This window comes from Schistocerca serialis, chromosome 9, assembly GCF_023864345.2.
Source record: "Schistocerca serialis cubense isolate TAMUIC-IGC-003099 chromosome 9, iqSchSeri2.2, whole genome shotgun sequence".
NCBI classification, from domain to species: domain Eukaryota; kingdom Metazoa; phylum Arthropoda; class Insecta; order Orthoptera; family Acrididae; genus Schistocerca; species Schistocerca serialis.
In genome coordinates this window covers 501,141,045-501,161,804 of record NC_064646.1, presented here as the reverse complement: position 1 = coordinate 501,161,804, position 20,760 = coordinate 501,141,045, and the positions used below count along the sequence as shown (strand labels likewise).

Below are 20,760 nucleotides of genomic sequence, written 5' to 3'. Positions count from 1 at the left end.
AAAAGGTGGGAAACACAGTGTGGAGTGCAACTGTTGCAGTAACACCAAATGAAGAAAATGCCAGCAAAATCTTTGAACACAATATTAGATTTTTTTATGGCTTGTGTACACTTGGTAAGGGTGCTACTGCAGGTGCAGTTTTCTGTCTTTCAAATCCCCCAATCAAGTTTACGAACTATAATAGATTTATAGGAGCTAAAGCAGGGAATGCCTGTAGAGAATGTATGAAGAAAGCTGTTGAAGAAGCAGTAATAGAAAACATTGGTAATATAGACTTGACTGCAGCATTTGATTGTACCTGGCATAAACGGGGGGACACATCTTCGTGGTGTAGTATCCGCCACCACTATGTATAGAGGGAAAATTTTAGATGCAGTAGTAAAATGTTAATGTTGTAGGTGTCAACAAAAATATATCAGTACACATGACAATAATTGTACAAGTAACTATAGTGGCAGTAGTGGAGGACTGGAAGTGGCTGGTGTTGCTAGTATATTTCAATGTTGTGACAAAGTGCAATATGTGAATTACCTTAGTGACAGTGATCCTAAAAGTTTCAAACATATTCAAGAATTGAAGCCCTATGGTGACAACGTTGTAGTGCAGAAACGAAAGGGATCAAGACTTCGGCAACTGAAAGCTTCGTACAAAAAACAAAAACTCATTGATGGTAAAGAGTTGGATGGGAAGGGAAGGTTAACTGACAGTCTAATTGACAAAATAGAGAACTATTATGGAATGGCTGTTAGGAAAAACACAGAAAGTGTCAATGAAATGAAGAAGGCTGTTTGGGCTCTTTTTTTCATACTTTTTCAACCGATGGAAGTCCCCATCATTACGTGTGTCCCAAAAGAGAAAACAGTTGGTGTATGCACAATAAGGGGTTGGCAACTGGTGAAGTGTATACTCATAAACATAGTCTGCCTGGCGTGGTAATGGAAGTGATAAAACCTACTTTCAGAGACTTAGCAGAAGAACTTGAACTGTTGAAAAAGTGTGTTCATGGAAAAACTCAAAATCCCAATGAAAGTGTAAAGACTGTTGTATGGTCAAAAATACCCAAGATGTGTTTGTTGGAACAGAAATACTTCACTTTGGTGTGTATGATGCTGTTGCTACTTTCAATGTCGGCAATGATGTAAGGTGTAAATCATTTCGAAATATGGGAATGAAGATAGGTTTCAACACGGTATGAACAATGCTTGCTTTAGTAAATATCCTAGAAATACAAGTCAGAGTAAACAGGAAGAGGACAAAGAGGCAGCTGGAGGAAGAGTTTGCAGAAGATGAAGATAATCCATCCTATGGACCTAGAATGCACTAAAAAGGTAATCCAAACTTCGTCACTTGGTTCCCAAAAAGTTTTATTTTTTCATGCAAGTTACATGTTTTCTAAGGATCTACCAAATCAATCTACTTCAGATTTTCAAGAAATGCTACACAGTCCCTTCTGCATAGCTTAACACAGCCTTTTTTTAGAAACTTTTATATTGTCGAATTTATAAACAAAAATTGGTACAAAATGTAGTGAATTTGCATTACAACAGAAAAAATTGATCTCTAGCAACTGAATTCAAATTTTTTAAAGTCCCTGTGTTAAGTTGTAGCCAATACTCCAATAAATAATCTGTAAAAAATTCAACTTCCTAGCTCATATACTTTCTGAGAAAACATGTAATTTGGAAAGACAGGGCTTTCTAGAGCTCCTTAACAATATTCCAAGTTGTTTTAATTTTATTACCAGAGGTGCTGATCTCAGACATAATGCATATACATCTGGACTATTTAATAACTTTTCTTAATACGATACAGTAGTTTTCATAATGTCTGGTTGCTTCTGGATCACTACTCTTCCTAGCTATAAGATACAATTCCCTTTTTTGTTTACAAGATATTTTTATCCATTTTGTAAGCCAAAGCTTTTCAGATGGATTCTTACAATTATGTTTCAATGTTTTCTTAGGGGAAACTGTTTTCAAATATAATCATGAAACATGTTAAATTTGAAATTAGCATCAGGTTCCCAGTACACCTCATGCCTGTCTAAATGTTGTAAACTTTCCCTAAAATTTGCAGTTGGTAAACTGTTAATTTAACACACTATTTTGGAGGACTGTTTCACATTACTGTATGGAGCTATGTCATTTACTGTAACTAGCTGTGGATCATGATCAGAAAGACCATTCTTAACAGGTAAAGTTTGTATTTGATTAAATTTATCTTGGTCTACAACATTATCTATCAGTGTGCTGCTTTCCTGTACTATCCAAGCAGGAAAATCAATAAAACTGTCATCAAACTGAAAGAACCAAATAATATTTTAAGGTCAAGCTCTCTATTGTACTCTTTCAGAAAATCTACATTGAAACCCCCACAAACAATAATCTGCTTCCCCCCATATGACACAACAAAGAATCCAAGTTTTTCAAAAATAGTTGAAAATTTCCCAATGGGGACCTATACCCAGCTACAATTATAAGTATAATTTAGTTGGAGCTTACACACACATGCTTCTACACATCGTTCAACACAAAATTTTTTAGTATCTAAACTTTTCACACTATGATAAATTTTAACATTTACAGGGTGGTCCACTGATAGTGACCGGGCCAAATATCTCACGAAATAAGCATCAAATGAAAAAACTACAAAGAACAAAACTTGTCTAGCTTGAAGGGGAAACCAGATGGCGCTATGGTTGACCCGCTAGATGGCGCTGCCATATGTCAAATGGATATCAACTGCGTTTTTTTAAATAGGTACCCCCATTTTTTATTACATATTCATGTAGTACGTAAAGAAATATGAATGTTTTAGTTGAACCACTTTTTCCACTTTGTAATAGATGGCGCTGTAATAGTCACAAACATATAAGCATGTGGTATCACGTAACATTCCGCCATTGCGGACAGTGTTTGATTCGTGATACATTACCCATGACAAAATAGACCGTTTACCAACTGCAGAAAAGGTCGATATCGTGTTGATGTATGGCTATTGTGATCAAAATGTGTAACGGGCATGTGCTATGTATGCTGCTCGGTATCCTGGATGACATCATCCAAGTGTCCGCACCGTTCACTGGACAGTTACGTTACTTAAGGAAACAGGAAGTGTTTAGCCACATGTGAAATGTCAACCGCGACCTGCAACAAATGATGATGCCTAAGTAGGTGTTTTAGCTGCTGTCGCGGTTAATCCGCACATCAGTAGAAGATAAGAATCGGGAATCTCAAAAATGTCAGTGCTGAGAATGCTACATCAACATCGACTGCATCCGTACCATATTTCTATGCACCAGGAACTGCATGGCGACGACTCTGAACGTCGCGTACAGTTCTGCCACTGGGCAAAAGAGAAATTACGGGACGATAACAGATTTTTTCACGCGTTCTACTTAGTGACAAAGCGTCATTCACCAACAGCGGTAACGTAAACAGGCATAATGTGCACTATTGGGCAATGGAAAATCCACGATGGCTGCAACAAGTGGAACATCAGCGACATTGGCGGGTTAATGTATGGTGCGGCATTATGGGAGGAAGGATAATTGGCCCCCATTTTATCGATGGCAATCTAAATGGTGCAATGTATGCTGATTTCCTACGTGATGTTTTACTGATGTTACTACAAGATGTTTCACTGCACGACAGAATGGCGATGTACTTCCAACATGACGGATGTCCGGCACATAGCTTGTTTGTGGTTGAAGTGGTACTGAATAGCATATTTCACGACACAAGGACTGGTTCTCAAAGCACCATACCAAGGCCCGCACGTTCACCGGATCTGATGTCCCTGGATTTCTTTCTGTGGGGAAAGTTGAAGGATATTTGCTATTGTCATCCACCAACAACGCCTGACAACATGCGTCAGCACATTGTCAATGCATGTGCGAACATTACAGAAAGCGAACTACTAGCTGTTGAGAGGAATGTCGTTACACATACTGCCGAATGCATTGAGGTTGAGAGACATCATTTTGAACATTTACTGCATTAATGTCGTATTTACAGGTAATCACGCAGTAACAGCATGTGTTCTCAGAAATGATAACTTCATAAAGGTACATGTATCACATTGGAACAACCGAAATAAAATGTTCAAATGTACCTATGTTCTGTATTTTAATTTAAAAAACCTACCTGTTACCAACTATTGTTCTAACATTGTGAGCCATATGCTTGTGACTATTACAGCGCCATCTATCACAAAGTGAAAAAAGTGGTCCAACTAAAACATTCATATCTCTTTACGTACTACACGAGTATGTAATAAAAAATGGGGGTTCCTATTTAAAAAAACTGTTCATATCCGTTTGACCTATGGCAGCGCCATCTAGCGGGCCAACCATAGCGCCTTCTGGTTTCCCCTTCAAGCTAGACAAGTTTTGTTCTTTGTAGTTTTTTCATTTGACACTTATTTCGTGAGATATTTGGCCTGGTCACGATCAATGGACCACCCTGTATATTGCAATTCGTCCGCTCCCCAAAGTGCGAAAAGCTTATATCCGCCTACATTTATCTTTTCCGTATCTGTGACTATATGATGTTCAGAAAGGCACAATACATCTATTCCACCCTCAGTTTATACATTTTCTAAACAAACAAGAAGCACATATACTTAATCCCCTGATATTCTGATGCAATATACTAACATCATTTTTCGCTGTACTTTTATGAGAATCTTGTTATATTTTAAGATCACTAGTACCTACCTGTCTGAGTTTCTCATTAAGCTCAATTTCATTCAATGCTGACTCACTGATCTTAACCTACAAAAGAGAAACTCCCATGAGGTTCAGTGCGCCCCCACCCCCCTCCGTCTTAAAGATTTTGCTATCATCCCAGCCAATTTACCCTTCTATTTCCTACTGAGAAGCAGGCCACGCCTTGTGAAGTCCTCCCTACTAACAATATCAATAGGAAGCAAACCCATACCCGACAAAGTAGCCCCCCAAAGCAGCTGATCTAGCTCCATATTGATCCTCCTGATAGAGCTGTTGAATTGGGGCCGATCATACCGCATGAAAACCAACATTTGTATGATTCGTTGCAGATGCTACTTTTACCCGATCACACTCAATATTATAGCCCTGATCCCTGTCAATACTGTTTCCTGCTCCACCCACTATCATAATATGATCCTGCTTCATAGAAAACTTGCCCAATGACCCTACATACTGTATCACTTGCTAAGACATGCACTGGGCTTGAAAAATTTGTAGCCTGGTACCTGTCGCCTATTTCTTCCTGCAAGATCTGGCCCACGCCTCTTCCATGGCTACTACCTAACAACAGAACTTTCCTCTTACTATCTCCTTTTTTTAAAATAAATTATTTCCTGTTCAGTATTAACTACACTTTACATCCATTTCAGCCTGTTCCTTAGTTAAATGAGGTACCAAGGAAATCTATTGTTTGTGCCAATGATGAAAATGTCTCTTTCTGTTGCTCCTGTTCCTTGCTACTGTATGAGGGTTCCTCATTTATTGAAATAAGTAACATGCAAAGTTACACACTCACTCACTCACTCACTGGTCATACCGAACTTGAGAGTCCATTACCGCAGCAACGTATTTTCGCCATCTGTCCCTGTCTTGGGCTATTTCCTTCCATTCACCTTCAATACCCAGGGTCCTCAAATCAGCCTTCACATTGTCCTCCCATCTACGCCTCGGTCTCCCCACAGGCCGTTTTCCCTCTAGGTGCCCTACCAGTACTCTGCGCGCTGCCCTGCCCTCATCGATTCGAGCTATGTGACCCGCCCATCGCAGCCTACGTGATTTAATGATACTGATTATGTCACGGGTTGAATAGAGTTCGTGAACCTCTTTGTTATGCAGTTTTCGCCACTCTCCGCTAATGTCATCCCTTTTTGCTCTGAAAATTTTCCTCAAAATTTTGTTTTCAAATACTTGAAACGGCTTTTCATTTTGCACAGTGAGAGACCAAGTCTCACACCCATACAGCATAACTGGTAGAATAATAGTTTTTTATATTCTAATCTTTAAATTCCTCGACAATATCCGTGATGAAAGTAATCTATTCAATGAGAAGTAGCACGCATTTCCCGCCCGTAATCTCTTCTTCAGTTCGGATTCAATCTCATTTCTCGAAGTGATGTCCACGCCTAGATACTTAAATGTGTTCACTTTTTCAAACTGCATGTCTCCAACTCTTAACATTTCCTGATCTACTGCTGTTGACATTCTAGTAGTAACCAGGTATTTAGTTTTGTCTTCACTTATCCTTAGACCTACACTCCTGGAAATTGAAATAAGAACACCGTGAATTCATTGTCCCAGGAAGGGGAAACTTTATTGACACATTCCTGGGGTCAGATAAATCACATGATCACACTGACAGAACCACAGGCAGATAGACACAGGCAACAGAGCATGCACAATGTCGGCACTAGTACAGTGTATATCCACCTTTCGCAGCAATGCAGGCTGCTATTCTCCCATGGAGACGATCGTAGAGATGCTGGATGTAGTCCTGTGGAACGGCTTGCCATGCCATTTCCACCTGGCGCCTCAGTTGGACCAGCGTTCGTGCTGGACGTGCAGACCGCGTGAGACGACGCTTCATCCAGTCCCAAACATGCTCAATGGGGGACAGATCCGGAGATCTTGCTGGCCAGGGTAGTTGACTTACACCTTCTAGAGCACGTTGGGTGCCACGGGATACATGCGGACGTGCATTGTCCTGTTGGAACAGCAAGTTCCCTTGTCGGTCTAGGAATGGTAGAACGATGGGTTCGATGACGGTTTGGATGTACCGTGCACTATTCAGTGTCCCCTCGACGATCACCAGTGGTGTACGGCCAGTGTAGGAGATCGCTCCCCACACCATGATGCCGGGTGTTGGCCCTGTGTGCCTCGGTCGTATGCAGTCCTGATTGTGGCGCTCACCTGCACGGCGCCAAACACGCATACGACCATCATTGGCACCAAGGCAGAAGCGACTCTCATCGCTGAAGACGACACGTCTCCATTCGTCCCTCCATTCACGCCTGTCGCGACACCACTGGAGGCGGGCTGCACGATGTTGGGGCGTGAGCGGAAGACGGCCTAACGGCGTGCGGGACCGTAGCCCAGCTTCATGGAGACGGTTGCGAATGGTCCTCGCCGATACCCCAGGAGCAACAGTGTCCCTAATTTGCTGGGAAGTGGCGGTGCGGTCCCCTACGGCACTGCGTAGGATCCTACGGTCTTGGCGTGCATCCGTGCGTCGCTGCGGTCCGGTCCCAGGTCGACGGGCACGTGCACCTTCCGCCGACCACTGGCGATAACATCGATGTACTGTGGAGACCTCACGCCCCACGTGTTGAGCAATTCGGCGGTACGTCCACCCGGCCTCCCGCATGCCCACTATACGCCCTCGCTCAAAGTCCGTCAACTGCACATACGGTTCACGTCCACGCTGTCGCGGCATGCTACCAGTGTTAAAGACTGCGATGGAGCTCCGTATGCCACGGCAAACTGGCTGACACTGACGGCGGCGGTGCACAAATGCTGCGCAGCTAGCGCCATTCGACGGCCAACACCGCGGTTCCTGGTGTGTCCGCTGTGCCGTGCGTGTGATCATTGCTTGTACAGCCCTCTCGCAGTGTCAGGAGCAAGTATGGTGGGTCTGACACACCGGTGTCAATGTGTTCTTTTTTCCATTTCCAGGAGTGTATATCTTCACTAGCCTTGATTAACCCATTCGCATTTGCTGTTACAGATACTTTCCTATTGCTAATGATGTTTAGATCATCTGCATACCCTAATATCTTAATATTTCCATTTAACTCCACACCCTCTGAATTATCTGCTGCCATTCGTACAATATATTCTAGGACCAAATTAAAAACGTACTCTACCTTTTGTGTTTTTCAAACTCGCTTCTACAAGTCTAACATACTTCTTTGGTATTCCAAGTTCCAAAAGAATTCTGTACAATTTTGATTGCAATACTGAATCATATGCTTTTGTAAAATCTATGAAAAGATTATGAACTGGTTTATGTTATTCCCATTTCTTTTCCAAATTTGACGCAGGGTGAATATTTGGTCTATAGTTGACCTGTTCCTCCGAAAGCCGGCTTGGTAATCACCCACAATTTCATCTGCATATGGTGTAAGCCTGCTTAGCAGAATATTCGAGAAAATTTTGGAACATACTGGTAATAGCAATATCCCTCTATAATTACTACAATCCATTTTGTCGCCCATCTTAAAAATTGGGATCAGAATCGACTCCTGCCACTCTTCAGGTATCATCTCTGAGTTCCCTACTTTAGTTATCACTTTGTGAACTACTTCCACCAACTTCTGTCCCCCATTTTTAATTAATTCTGCAGTTGTGCAATCTGATCCTGGTGCTTTATGGTTTTTCAATTTGTTGATTGCATCTCTTACTTCCTTTAACATTGGCTCAGGTATCTGGGGTTCTGCTGTATGTATTTCATATGCCTGCTCATTTCCTGCTTCCTGGTGTACATTTAAAAGATGCTCAAAATGTGCCCTCCATTTACTTAATATAGCAGTGGGGTCTGTCAGTATTCCCCCAGCATCCCCTCGAAGTGCATTTGTCCTAGCCCTGAAGCCCTTCCTATACCCATTTATGTCTAGGTAAAGTTCCCTAATGTTTTTTGTTTTACTGTTTGTTTCCATTTTTGTAATTTGATTGTTCAAATAATCCCTCTTCTTTGCCCATAGCCTACGGCCAACTCCCCTTTTCAAGTTCAAGAACTCCTCTCATTTTCTGTCTCCCATTCTATCCCAATCTAATAGTGCTTTTCTCCTTTCCTCTACCAATTTCTTGCATTCCTCATCCAACCATGGTTTCCTCCTGTTGTTCTTAATTGTACCTTTTGTGACCTTCGCTGTCTCTCTGATATTATTCCTCACAGTGATCCACTGTTTATTTTCCTCCTCATCTTGACCTTCGTGTGTCCTGACAGCATCAAACCTATTTGAAATTTCTATCATGTACCTTCACCTAAAGTTTTCATCATTTAGCTTGTCAGTGTCGAACCTAACAAGTTCTGCATTGTGACACCTTGATGTTGCTGTAGATAGCCACTGGTGAACTTTGGCAACTACAAGAAAATGATCAGAATTGCAGTCTGCTCCCCTGAAACTCCTAACATTTTCTATACTAGTGTGCCATCTCTGATCTACAAGAACATGATCAATTTGGTTTCGGGTGTGTCCATCCGGAGAGACCCAAGGTGCTTTATGAATGTCCTTCCTTTTGAAATATGTGCTCTCAACAATCATGTCTTTTGAAACAGCAAAATTAACCACCCTTGTGCCATTATCATTCGAAATGTTATGCAAACTTTCTTTCCCAATTGTAGGCCAGAATGCTTCCTCCTTCCCTATCTTCACATTAAAATCACCTATGATTAATTTTGTATCATACGAGGAGAACTCATCCCACAGTTGATCTAGTTCTTCATAAAAGCCATCTTTAACAACCTCTTCAGTGTCCTCAGTTGGTGCGTGTACATTAATTACTACTAGTCTATTCCACCTGCCGGTCAACACTATAACTGATAGTCGGTCACTAATGAACCTTATATCTCTGATTGCGTGAAGCACTTTTCTCTGTACCGCGAAACCTGTTCAGAAACTGTGAGCTTCCGCACCTTCATAGAAAAATGTATAGTTACCCCTCTTTATGCTACCCTCCCCCTGCCACCAGAGTTTCTTGAATAGCTATAATGTCTACATCGTATCTATCTAATTTGTCTGATAATGTCTGGAACATTCCTGGCCTGTTCAAACTTTTAACATTACATGTTCCCAACCTGAAAGTTCCTTTCGGCCTGAATCTCTTCGAAGTAGGTTCCGCCCGGAGATCTGAATGGGAACCTAGTTTACCTCCAGAATATTTTACTTCAAAGGGACCCACGCCAATTAATGTTGCTGATTCTTGATGAATAGATTTGATAGTAAGAGAAGAAGAAACAGGGGTGGTTCATCACGTCATCGCCTGCTCCCCACCGGCTGTCCGCTACTGCTTATTTTTTTGTATTCACAGTTACCCTTCATATCTGAAGGCCGTATCCCCTGTCCGCAACCTGGGGACGCGCTGTGGCGTGGTGGTACGGGACCACGAGACAGAACATGCAAAGTTACAAACACATAAAGGACAGGTCCCCATGTGGCTGAAGTAACACGAATGTCCTCAGGTTCAAAATTTAAATCAGTTACTCACTCGAGATGCGAAGGCACTAGCCAGGTGTGGCACAGCAGAAACAGCAGAGTTGGAGACATCATTTCTGTGGTGTCACCGCCAGACACCACACTTACTAGGTGGTAGCCTTTAAATCGGCCGCAGTCCGTTAGTATATGTCAGACCTGCATGTCGCCACTATCAGTGATTGTAGCTCGAGCGCCGCCACACGGCACGTCTAGTCTAGAGAGACTCCCTAGCACTCGCCCCAGTTGTACAGCCGACTTTGCTAGTGATGGTTCACTGTCTACATATGCTCTCATTTGTAGAGACGACACTTTAGCATAGCCTTCAGCTATGTCATTTGCTACGACCTAGCAGGGCGCCATATTCAGTTACTATAATTACTATCTTCAAAAATGTATCCTGAACAGATAATATTGTGAATCATACCATCAAGAGCGACGTTCATCATTAATGGACTAAAGTTAAGTATCAAACTAACTACGTCTGCTTTCTGAATTCTCATTCCTTGTCATGTTCCAGACCTCACGTCAGTATAGTTCTTCCCTCCTCACGCCAGCCTGCATGAGCTAAAACGCGTGCATTTCGGCCTCCGCTCGTAACACGGTGTTGGCTCTTCTGCTAACACAAAAATTTCTTCGTCCCAGCATTCACTGTACACTATCCACACTTACGACATACGCATGCAGACAGGCAAAGCAAAATTTATAGTCTGCAAAGCAAAATTTATAGCCTGCACAGGAGCGTGATGCGAAAACACAATATCCTCAGAAATAGTGTGCCAGGCATAAAGGTTACTGTACAGTGCAGGCAACTTACAGTGATGCAAAAGCACCAGTGTCAGCTGCAACCCCGTGTGGCCAGTTCCTCACTACATGGGTGCGTAGTTGTGCTGTTGATAAAATATATTGGCAATATTTTTTTTACCAATATCTCGATATAGGAATGGCAAAATAGAGTACCAATATTTTGATTTTTTTTTTTCAGTAAATATTTAAAGTTGTTATTTTGAAATTATAGCAGAACATAATTTTACTTTCACTGCATGAACAAATCTTACAACTTTCTGAGCTTTCATCATGTCCACTCTTTCTCTTTGACTGTGTGAAGCAAGTAGAAGTCCATTGCACTGGGGAGTGTAAGTGGAATAACAAGATATCTGATGTTAAGAAATAACACACCAGTTGCATTAAAAAACAATTTTTAATGCAACTAGTGTGCTATTTCATCACATCGGCATTCAAAATCATTTGCTTAAATTGATGAACAAAAATTTAAATGACAAAAGTGGTCTTTGCGGTGGGCAGAGATGTGCGAGGGGGATATGCTGATGTAACTGGCGCTAGGTGCTACCAACGAAAACTGCAACGTTTAACTTCACCATGCAATTTCGAAACTACAACTGCTAGGTTGCTGTCATTTGCAGAAATGAAAAAACATGGAAATTGACAGGAAGTGTCCAGACAAATCCAGTATGTGAAGAAACTGATTGACAGACCCACCTGACACCACCTACTGTGCGACTTACCTGCAGTTACCATTATTAGCAAAGCGGTTATCACCAAGAGTGAACGTGCATCATTTTCCTTTCAATTCTTGCTCCAAGGGGGATATGCAGGCTGCTAGCTTGTTGCTCTACCACAATATCTAATAATAAATCAGTATTTAAATTTACAGCTCTAAAAAATGGCAGTATATTCACAATGTGCACCCAGTATTTCTTTTGCTGAATACATCAATATTTTTTCTGCCGATATATGCATAATTTTTTTTCGATATGTCAAAGGTCAATAATGATATATTTTCAACTATTGATGTATCGGATTCCCGATACTTTTAAAAATATGAACAGTCCTAGAGTGCAGCAGCAACTGAAGTGGACACTACAAGGGACGGACAAGTACTAGTGAAGCTCTGTCAGCAGAAGCCTCACTAGGGGCAGCTATTGTTCTGTACTGGTAGTCAGCGACTGTAGCAGTGAAGTTTCCTGTTGCATGTAAAGATCGACAGCCACGAATGGAAGTACAGTGGTAGGGGTGAAACTCGCTGCCTTAGCAGATGGCTGTTGTGAGTGAATAGAACTGGAACTGCTAAGACAGCTGTGCGGCGAAAAGCCACCACACAGTGGTGGAGATTGCACGGCCCACAAATTCCACCTCATTGGTGCTGAGCACACATTTTGCTGTGTTGATGATGATGCCGGTGTCCTGGAGACGTTCAAAAATACCACAGAGATGCTCGCGGTCTTCCTCTACCATCGCAGACAAAATGAATACATCGTCCAGGTACGCAAAACGGCAAGGCAAGCCTCGCAGCACACCGCCCAACAACTGTTGCCACATTTGGGCAGCATTACACACAGGCCAGAAGTCCAAATAGCATGATGATTGCTATCTTCTGGGATGTCCTCAGGTGCACTTGGAATCTGGACAACAACCTTGGCACAGCTGATTGTGGTGAAGACTGTAGCCGCAGCCAGAGTGTTGTTGTAGCTGCGTAGATAGCTGCGTAGGAACAGCACTGGGCACCAGTTTGGGTATTTAGCTTCCAGTAATCCCCGAGCGGTGCCAGAAGCCATCCTCCTTCCTGGCAAGATGAAGGGTGGACACTCACAGGCTCTTTGAAGCATGCAATATCCTGGCAGTGAGCAGCTCATCAAAATCGGCCTTGGCAATCTTCAGTTTGTGCAGTGCCAACGGGTGTTGCTGGCAGGAGTCCAGGGATGGCATTGATTTAGTGTACAGTTGAATTGCGGACCTCCCGAGGCATGCTAGACAGGCGTGTGAAGGCAGGGAATTGCGCCATGAGGTTGTAATTTGGGCCGGAATATGCCACCTGCTTCACATCAAAGATAACAGCGAAACAAGTGGTGCACTTTGTTGACCTAACATTGTTCCTGTCAACGTCAAGGAGCAGGTGGTAGTGTCCTATGAAGTCCACTTTGATAATGGGGTCACTAATGTCAGCGACAGTGAAAGTCCAGAGCAGCTTCCATTGCAGGCCAAAATCGAGGATGCAATGGTGAGTGCTGTATGCAGCAATGGTGGTATTATTTGCTGACATCAGCAGCATGGCTAAGTGGGATGGGGGGAGATAAGAGGATACAGGATCGCTAAGACAAAATTTTTACTTGGCACAGTCACATCATTTAAATACTGGACATAACGTTGCGAAGTGATATGAAATGGAACAAGCATGTGAGGATAGTGGTAGGGAAGGCGAATGGTCAGCTCTGGTTTACTGACTATTGAGAAAATTTAGAGAACCAGTATTTGAAGCGACTACTAAGTGATTCTCCTGCCACCAGCGTACATTGTGTGTACACGAAAATAAGGTACAAGAAATTTGGGCTCATACAGAGGCTTATAGACAGTCCTTTTTATCTCAGGACACAAAAAGGAAATTACTAGTAGTGGTACAGGGTACCCTCTGCCATGCACTATATGACAGGTCGCAGAGTATATATGTACATGTAAATTACACTATCAGCAATGACATAACAGCTGTCCTCATGGACATAAACACATGTAGTGACCACGACCTCATTTAGATCTCTACGAGCAAGTTGCAATCACATTTTACACATCTCCTCATTCTTTCAGAAACTCAAAAACAATTGCTCATGAGTTTTTATAGATGTATTTGTACAACGTGGTACTACACAATATTTGTAATCCATTTTCCGGAATGTAAATTGCAAAACAAGACATCACTGTGAGTGAGCTCCATGACAGTAGCAGCAGTGTGCTAGACAGTGACGTCATAGGCAAATCATGTGACTCAAATGCAGTGTTATAGCGGGCTTTGAAATGACATTAATTTCATTTCTGTTTTCTCTTTTTACACCTTTCTTACTGAAATTCATTAAGGAAAAAAGCATGTTAAGAGCATAAAATGACATAGGGAACGATTTAAGACAATTTTCAGAAAACAGTGAAATATCCTATTCTGGGGACAAAGATAATTGGCAAATGACAAGAACTGTTGTTATTTTCCTTTCCTTTTTTTACCTCCCAACTTGTTTATAATGTTGTATGTAGGCATGTACCAACCTTCATTATACAATTTAAGATTGATTCATTACTACTGTTTCTCAGATGCATGTACAGTTTTTCACACAATTAGGAGTTTTATGTATGAAGAAAATATTGTTACAACACCCGAGAAGGAAAGTTGCTACCCACCATATAGCGGAGATGCTGAGTTGCGCTAGGCACCACAAAAAGATTCAACCATTATAGCTTTCGGCCACCTGCCTTTGTCAGCAGAAAACACACACACACACACACACACACACACACACACACACACACACACACACACACGTCTGCAGTCTCAGAGAGCTGAAACCGCACTGCGAGCAGCAGCACCAGCGCATGATGGGAATGGCGACTGGGTGGGGATAAGGAGGAGGCTGGGGCAGGGAGGGGGAGGGATAGTATGGTGGGAGCGGCAAACAGTGAAGTGTTGCAGTTTAGACGGAGGACAGGAGATAAGGTGCGGAGGGGAGAGGGGGTAAGTAGTGAAAAGGAGAGAAATAAAAACAAAAAGAAATTAAAAGACTGAGTGTGGCGGTGAAATGACGGCTGTGTAGTGCTGGAATGGGAACAGGGAGGGGGCTGGATGGGTGAGGACAGTGACTAACGAAGGTTGAGGCCAAGAGGGTTATGGGAACATAGGATGTATTGCAGGGGAAGTTCCCACCTGTGCAATTCAGAAAAGCTGGTGTTGGTGGGAAGGATCCATATGGCACAGGCTGTGAAGCAGTCATTGAGATGAGGGATATCATGTTTGGCAGCGTGTTCAACAACAGGGTAGTCCACTTGTTTTTTGGCCACAGTTTGTCGGTGGCCATTCATGCGGACACACAGCTTGTTGGTTGTCATGCCTACATAGAATGCAGCATAGTGGTTGCAGCTTAGCTTGTAAATCACGACTGGTTTCACAGGTAGCCCTGCCTTTGATGGGATAGGTGATGTTTGTGACCGGACTGGAACAGGTTGTGGTAGGAGGATGTATGGGACAGGTCTTGCATCTACGTCTATTACAGGGGTATGAGCCATGAGGTAAGGGATTGGGAACAGGGCCTGTGTAAAGATGGACGACTATATTGTGTAGGTTCGGTGGATGGCAGAATACCACGATAGGAGGGGTGGGAAGGATAGTGGGTAGGACATTTCTCATTTCAGGGCACAACAAGAGGTAATGGAAACCCTGGCGGAAAATGTAATTCAGTTGCTCCAGTCCTGGATGGTACTGAGTTATGAGGGGATTGCTCCTCTGTAGCTGGACTGTGGGACTTTGTTAAATTTTTTAGGTCATTTCAGGCTATACAAGATCCGAAATTTACACAGAGCTGCAACTCTATGCAGCTTCAGTTGTGGGCCACAGTTTATCACTGGCGAGCAGTGCCTTGCCACACTCTCAGCAACACATGGTCGGACATTTCCAACAGTCGAGATGTGGAGAACAAGCTCATAATGCAACAGTCGAACATACTCTGAACTGAGATAGATCAGGTGATGTGTGGTCTCGTGTTGTTTTGCTGGAAGATTTAGAAACAGCCACATATCCTAGCGCGTCAGAAATACAAAGGCTGCTCTCCAAATTACTGGCCGCGTGAACCTGAGTGATCCTGTAGTGTACCCAATGGCACCCAATACTGACACGCCAGGGTGGAACTAAGTAAAGAAGGGATATTAGTGTTTAATGCCCTTTCAACAACAAGGACATTAGAGATGGAGCACAGGCCAGTATTGAGGTAGGATGGAGAAGGAAAATGGCCATTCCCTGCAAAAGGAACCATCACACTATTTGCATCAAATGATTTAAGGAAAGCACAGAAAATGTAATCAGGATGGCCAGAAGCAGATTGTGCTAGGATGATGGATTGTGATGGAGATGAATGCAATCTGGGAGCGTTCTTTCCCCTTAAAGGATCCACACGCAGATACGCCCATACTGATGGTATAAGCAGAGGACTGATTTTTGTGAAGAAAACCATGTAATGCCACTCCCGTGTCCACGGAGTTGTCATTGGGTGCAACACTGTGGCAGTACTTTGTCTGCTGCCGCACTGAGAGGGGCTGTAACAAATGTTGCTGGGCTGACAGTCTGCAGTGCTCCAAATGTTGTTGCTTTGTCCATGTGGATACTGGTCCGCGAAAAAGCCCACATACTGAAATGTGTGTAATGTGGCCACACGAATAATTTGTATGTCCTTTCAGCTGCTTAGTCACACGGGGCCATTCAGATCCTACAAGTGTAAGATATGGCCCTCCTGAACTCATCGACTCCATATTTGCATGGCATGCCATGAGATCTTGACTGATATGAGCAATAGATGATTCTTCTTATCACACAAGGCATAAAATGATATTCTCATGAACAATCAACATTCAATGACTTTGAAACTTGCCAAGTAATTTTCCCATTTGTACCGAATGTAGATGACACTGCTCCTACCTACATTGTATGGCTGCACTAAAATGCTAATCATTAACAAATTCATGCAATTTGACATTTGTTCATCACACTGCATTTTTAATGATGTGAAGTTAAGCTTCGATCATTCAAATCTTTAGCCTTTCATACACTGGTTGGCTTTGATAAGTTTAAAACATAAGAAAAACAAAAATACATACAAATTTACATACAAAGGAAAAACCTAACAAATACAATAATACATACTGTTTTTCCAAGGGGAGACGTTGGAAGTGATGATGTGAAGCAGTGCAGACAACGTAATGCTATATGAAAATTCATCAAATGGGATCGAAGATTTTCAATCAGCTTCTTTAACAGATCCTGCAAAACAAAGTATGAGTCTCTTAGAATACAATAATTTCTTCAGACAACCACATTTACTTTTCCTGAGTGATGTGACAGTGCCAACGGCCAATATACAAGTAGTAAATTGGCAGTTATGTATCTTAGTCCATAATTATGGAGGGAGTAATAATTATCCAAATTTTCTTGCACTGTGATTTTGTGAAAAGTGGGGAAAGACACTAGGGAAATTTTAAGGAGCTTGTTGTCAATGACCGACAACTCCATTTTTCACTAAATTTAGACAGATACCTTTATTACATTCCCATACTACAATACGTATCCACCATGGTGGGACACCCCTGATATATTTGAAACAAAAAGTCACATTGTTGATATTGAAGATTACCCTGAAATACTGCAAAAATGGGACACTGAAGCTCTCAGGGAAAGACTCAATTGAACGTACTAGGAGGAACGAACCAAAGACAGTAACAAACTCAACTAAATACATTTTATTTATTTGTTTCTAGTGATCATCTAAACAATAAAATGTTCACAAAATCAAACAATGGGAACTCCAGGTAGAAATATCAACAATGCAGGAATAGACAGATTGCTACTTACCACAAAGAAGACATGGTAAGTTACAAACGAGCACAATTTATTGTGCCTGTCTGCGACTTAACGTGTCTTCTTTATGGTAAGTAGCCACCTGCCTTTTCCTATAAAAATGTTAAGATTTTTATGTAAAATGGACTAACTGAATTATGAGCTACCATAAAATACTTAATTTTAGCAGGTTTAAACCAAACAAATGAAAGACAAGGACTTGGATTTGACATTAAAAGATATTCCCTCTTTGCTTCTGTCATTAAGAAATAGGCTGCTGAATTTCAGCATAATTATCTGCCCAATGAAGATGTGCAAAAGCATATATGACTGACGAGATCATGGCAAAACTTCAGTGTTTAACTTCATGGTTGTCAGATGAAGGTATGCAAGAATGTTAAGGTCACATTGGTCCATATCCACTGTATTTTAACACAAAAATTTGGTCGCGACTCAATGGGTGAAACGTTGTTCAAAAATAGTTTCATAACAGCAGATGAAATCACGACACACCAGAGACAAAGCATCAGTCAAAAGAATTCCATCTGCAGGAATAGTCATGGCTACTATTTTCTAGAATTCTCGTATTATGGTGCTCACAGATTATCTTCAGAAGTGCAAAACCATCACTGGGGATAGTTCAGTACTAGATAATCTGAAGAAGGCTATTCAGGCCAAACCTCTATATCTTGCAAAGGAGAAAGATATCTTCCTTCATAATAATGCACCTTCACACCTCTCAAATCACTGCTGCAATTCTAATATCCTTTGTTTGAAGTGTTTCCACATCATATCACATGAAGAGACAGCAGAACAGATGCTTATTGTGGACAAATTTTATTATACTGGGGGCATTAAGAGGATGGAAAGATATTAGACTAAAGAATTTTTTTTACAAGGTGACAATGCTAAAAAATAATAATGAAAGATAAAACTACAGGTGACATTCTCTCTTTAATTTTGTATTTTCTTCATCAGATCAATAACTTTCTACCCATCCCTCACATACAGCAAAACACGAGTTACAGTTTTCTGGGGATACAGGAAATTAAAACAATTTACAAAGAACAACAGTAAAAATAGATTATTACAATGCACTTCAGACAATAAGTGAAGAAGTGATCAAACAAATGGTTGGCTCAAAATATTACACTACAATGTTCCTTTAGGCTTAGTACTGCTAGTGGTGGAGGTACACCCTGTTTTCCTTTGAACTACAAGCACCTCATCCACCCAGTTACATAGGTAAATCTTAAAATACTTCAGGCTCTTTAACGTGCTGCCTCACTCCATTAAGGAAAATGAGGTAACCCCTAGTGCACTACTGTATAGTGACCTCACCAGAAGTGAATTGTAAAATACAGGAAATCTACATGCGGGTGGAACAACACTTTCACTGAATGTGCCTTAGCCACTGCACCAAATCAAGGGTGCAGGAGGAAGAGGTGAGAGGTAAAGAGCTCATGCTCAGTACACTGCAGCTACCATTGCAGAAACTACATGCACAATGTACCAAATACGACCTGAAAAGCTTTCTTACTGAAATTTGATCTCCAGTGTTATTATGCAAACGTATAATGTAAGAATGTATTGACGCTTGAAGAAGGGTTGAACAAATTCTCAAACAAACTGCTAAAGCCCTTTCCACTGAAATGAAAGTGGTATTTCGATAATAAATTCTAAAAGGGAGATAAATAGCATAACAACAAGAAGGGAAGAGCTCATGAAATTGGAAAATAAAGAGGCATGAAAGATGCAATGAAAGAAAAAAGCATCAGTCAATGCAACAAAATGGTGAAAGCTGAAGAAATGAATTAATACTTGTGCCATGGCCGGGACTTGAACCCAGGTCTCCTAGTTTACTAGACAGGAATGCTAGCCATTACACCACCACAGCACAGATGTGAACTGAAGTGTGTGTTAAGGAGGGCATTGGACTAGAGTAGTCAGTGCAACAATCTTAGCTACAGTGCTGTGGTGGTGTAACGGCTAGCTTTCCTGCCTAGTAAGCAAGGACACCCAGGTTCAAGTTCCAGTCATGGCACAAATCTTAATTCATTTCTTCAGCTTCCATCATTATCATAGATAAAAATGAGAATCAAATGTCTCAAGGAAAATTTAATTATAAGATATAATGCAACAAAACTTTCACAACAGCATCTCCTTATTTGAAAAGCAGTAGAAACTGTGCAATTCATATCATGTATTGGTACCCATTATAGCTGTTTGTGACAAAGCAAGCCGGGATCTTTTCACTTCCTCTATTGTTTTACTACATACCTCCTTAAAGTCATTTTACTTTCATTTTTGCCTAATTCATTTACATACATGAGGATAATCTGCAGTTCCATAAAAGAGAAAGATTGGCCCTCAGTCTTAAGGAATATACCACTAGATCTAAGTTTGTGCTTAGTTTTGTGTATGTACTCAATTTCCTAATTTGTTTTGACTATTCCGAGCTAATATCTTTTGTTATAGGGTGAAATCGGTAACTGTTTCATGACTTAGATTCTATTGTTGACTTATACACAAATATAGATTCCGTACTAATTCTAAGCATTTGGAAGAAGACCCACTACGATTCTTAAGGTGTTTATTTGGCACTATTCGAAAACATGCTAACAACGTCAGCTCTTAATTAATTCCAAAATAATTATAAGGTTTGTCAAAAGCATTGTTTGTATAACTATATCCTAATTTCATCATTTAAACAAATAATTCAGCCTAACCCTTGTAGTAGAAGAAACTATTAAGAAGAAGGAATTTTTCTATATATGCAGTTAATTGTATGAGTTATGTTTTAATTTTAATTTCTGTAACTTAAACATTGAACAATGTATAGTTTCAATGCCTATTATTGTGAGAATATATAAAGGCCTGATTTTTGGTCCCAAAACAGTCAGTTCATGGCTGATTTTCAGACAAGGAAACTGTAATGGTTAGATCAACAACAATGCATCAACTTAACCGTGAAATAAGTTTAATAGACATAGGCCATATGTTAAAATAATGACAGTTTCTATTCAATAGTGTCAAACATACCATATTATTCTGCAAGAACTGTGTGGTTAGGTTTCTACTCCTCATAGATTTTCAACGGTAAACTATCGTAGCAGTATGCTGACGTTTGCCTGCAAACTATTAATGAGGCTTATCAAAAGTTAACCAATAGTGAACTGTAAACA

At 41.2% G+C, this 20,760-nt stretch overlaps 1 protein-coding gene across 1 annotated transcript in view; it reads right to left on the bottom strand.

The window, feature by feature from the left end:
• LOC126419149 (origin recognition complex subunit 3) overlaps positions 1-20,760 on the bottom strand; it is a 136,506-nt gene that overhangs the window by 30,519 nt on the left and 85,227 nt on the right. Inside the window, exon 9 of the mRNA XM_050086258.1 lies at positions 16,886-17,002. Coding sequence (XP_049942215.1) covers positions 16,886-17,002 — 117 coding nt within the window. The remainder of the gene's footprint in view (positions 1-16,885; positions 17,003-20,760) is intronic.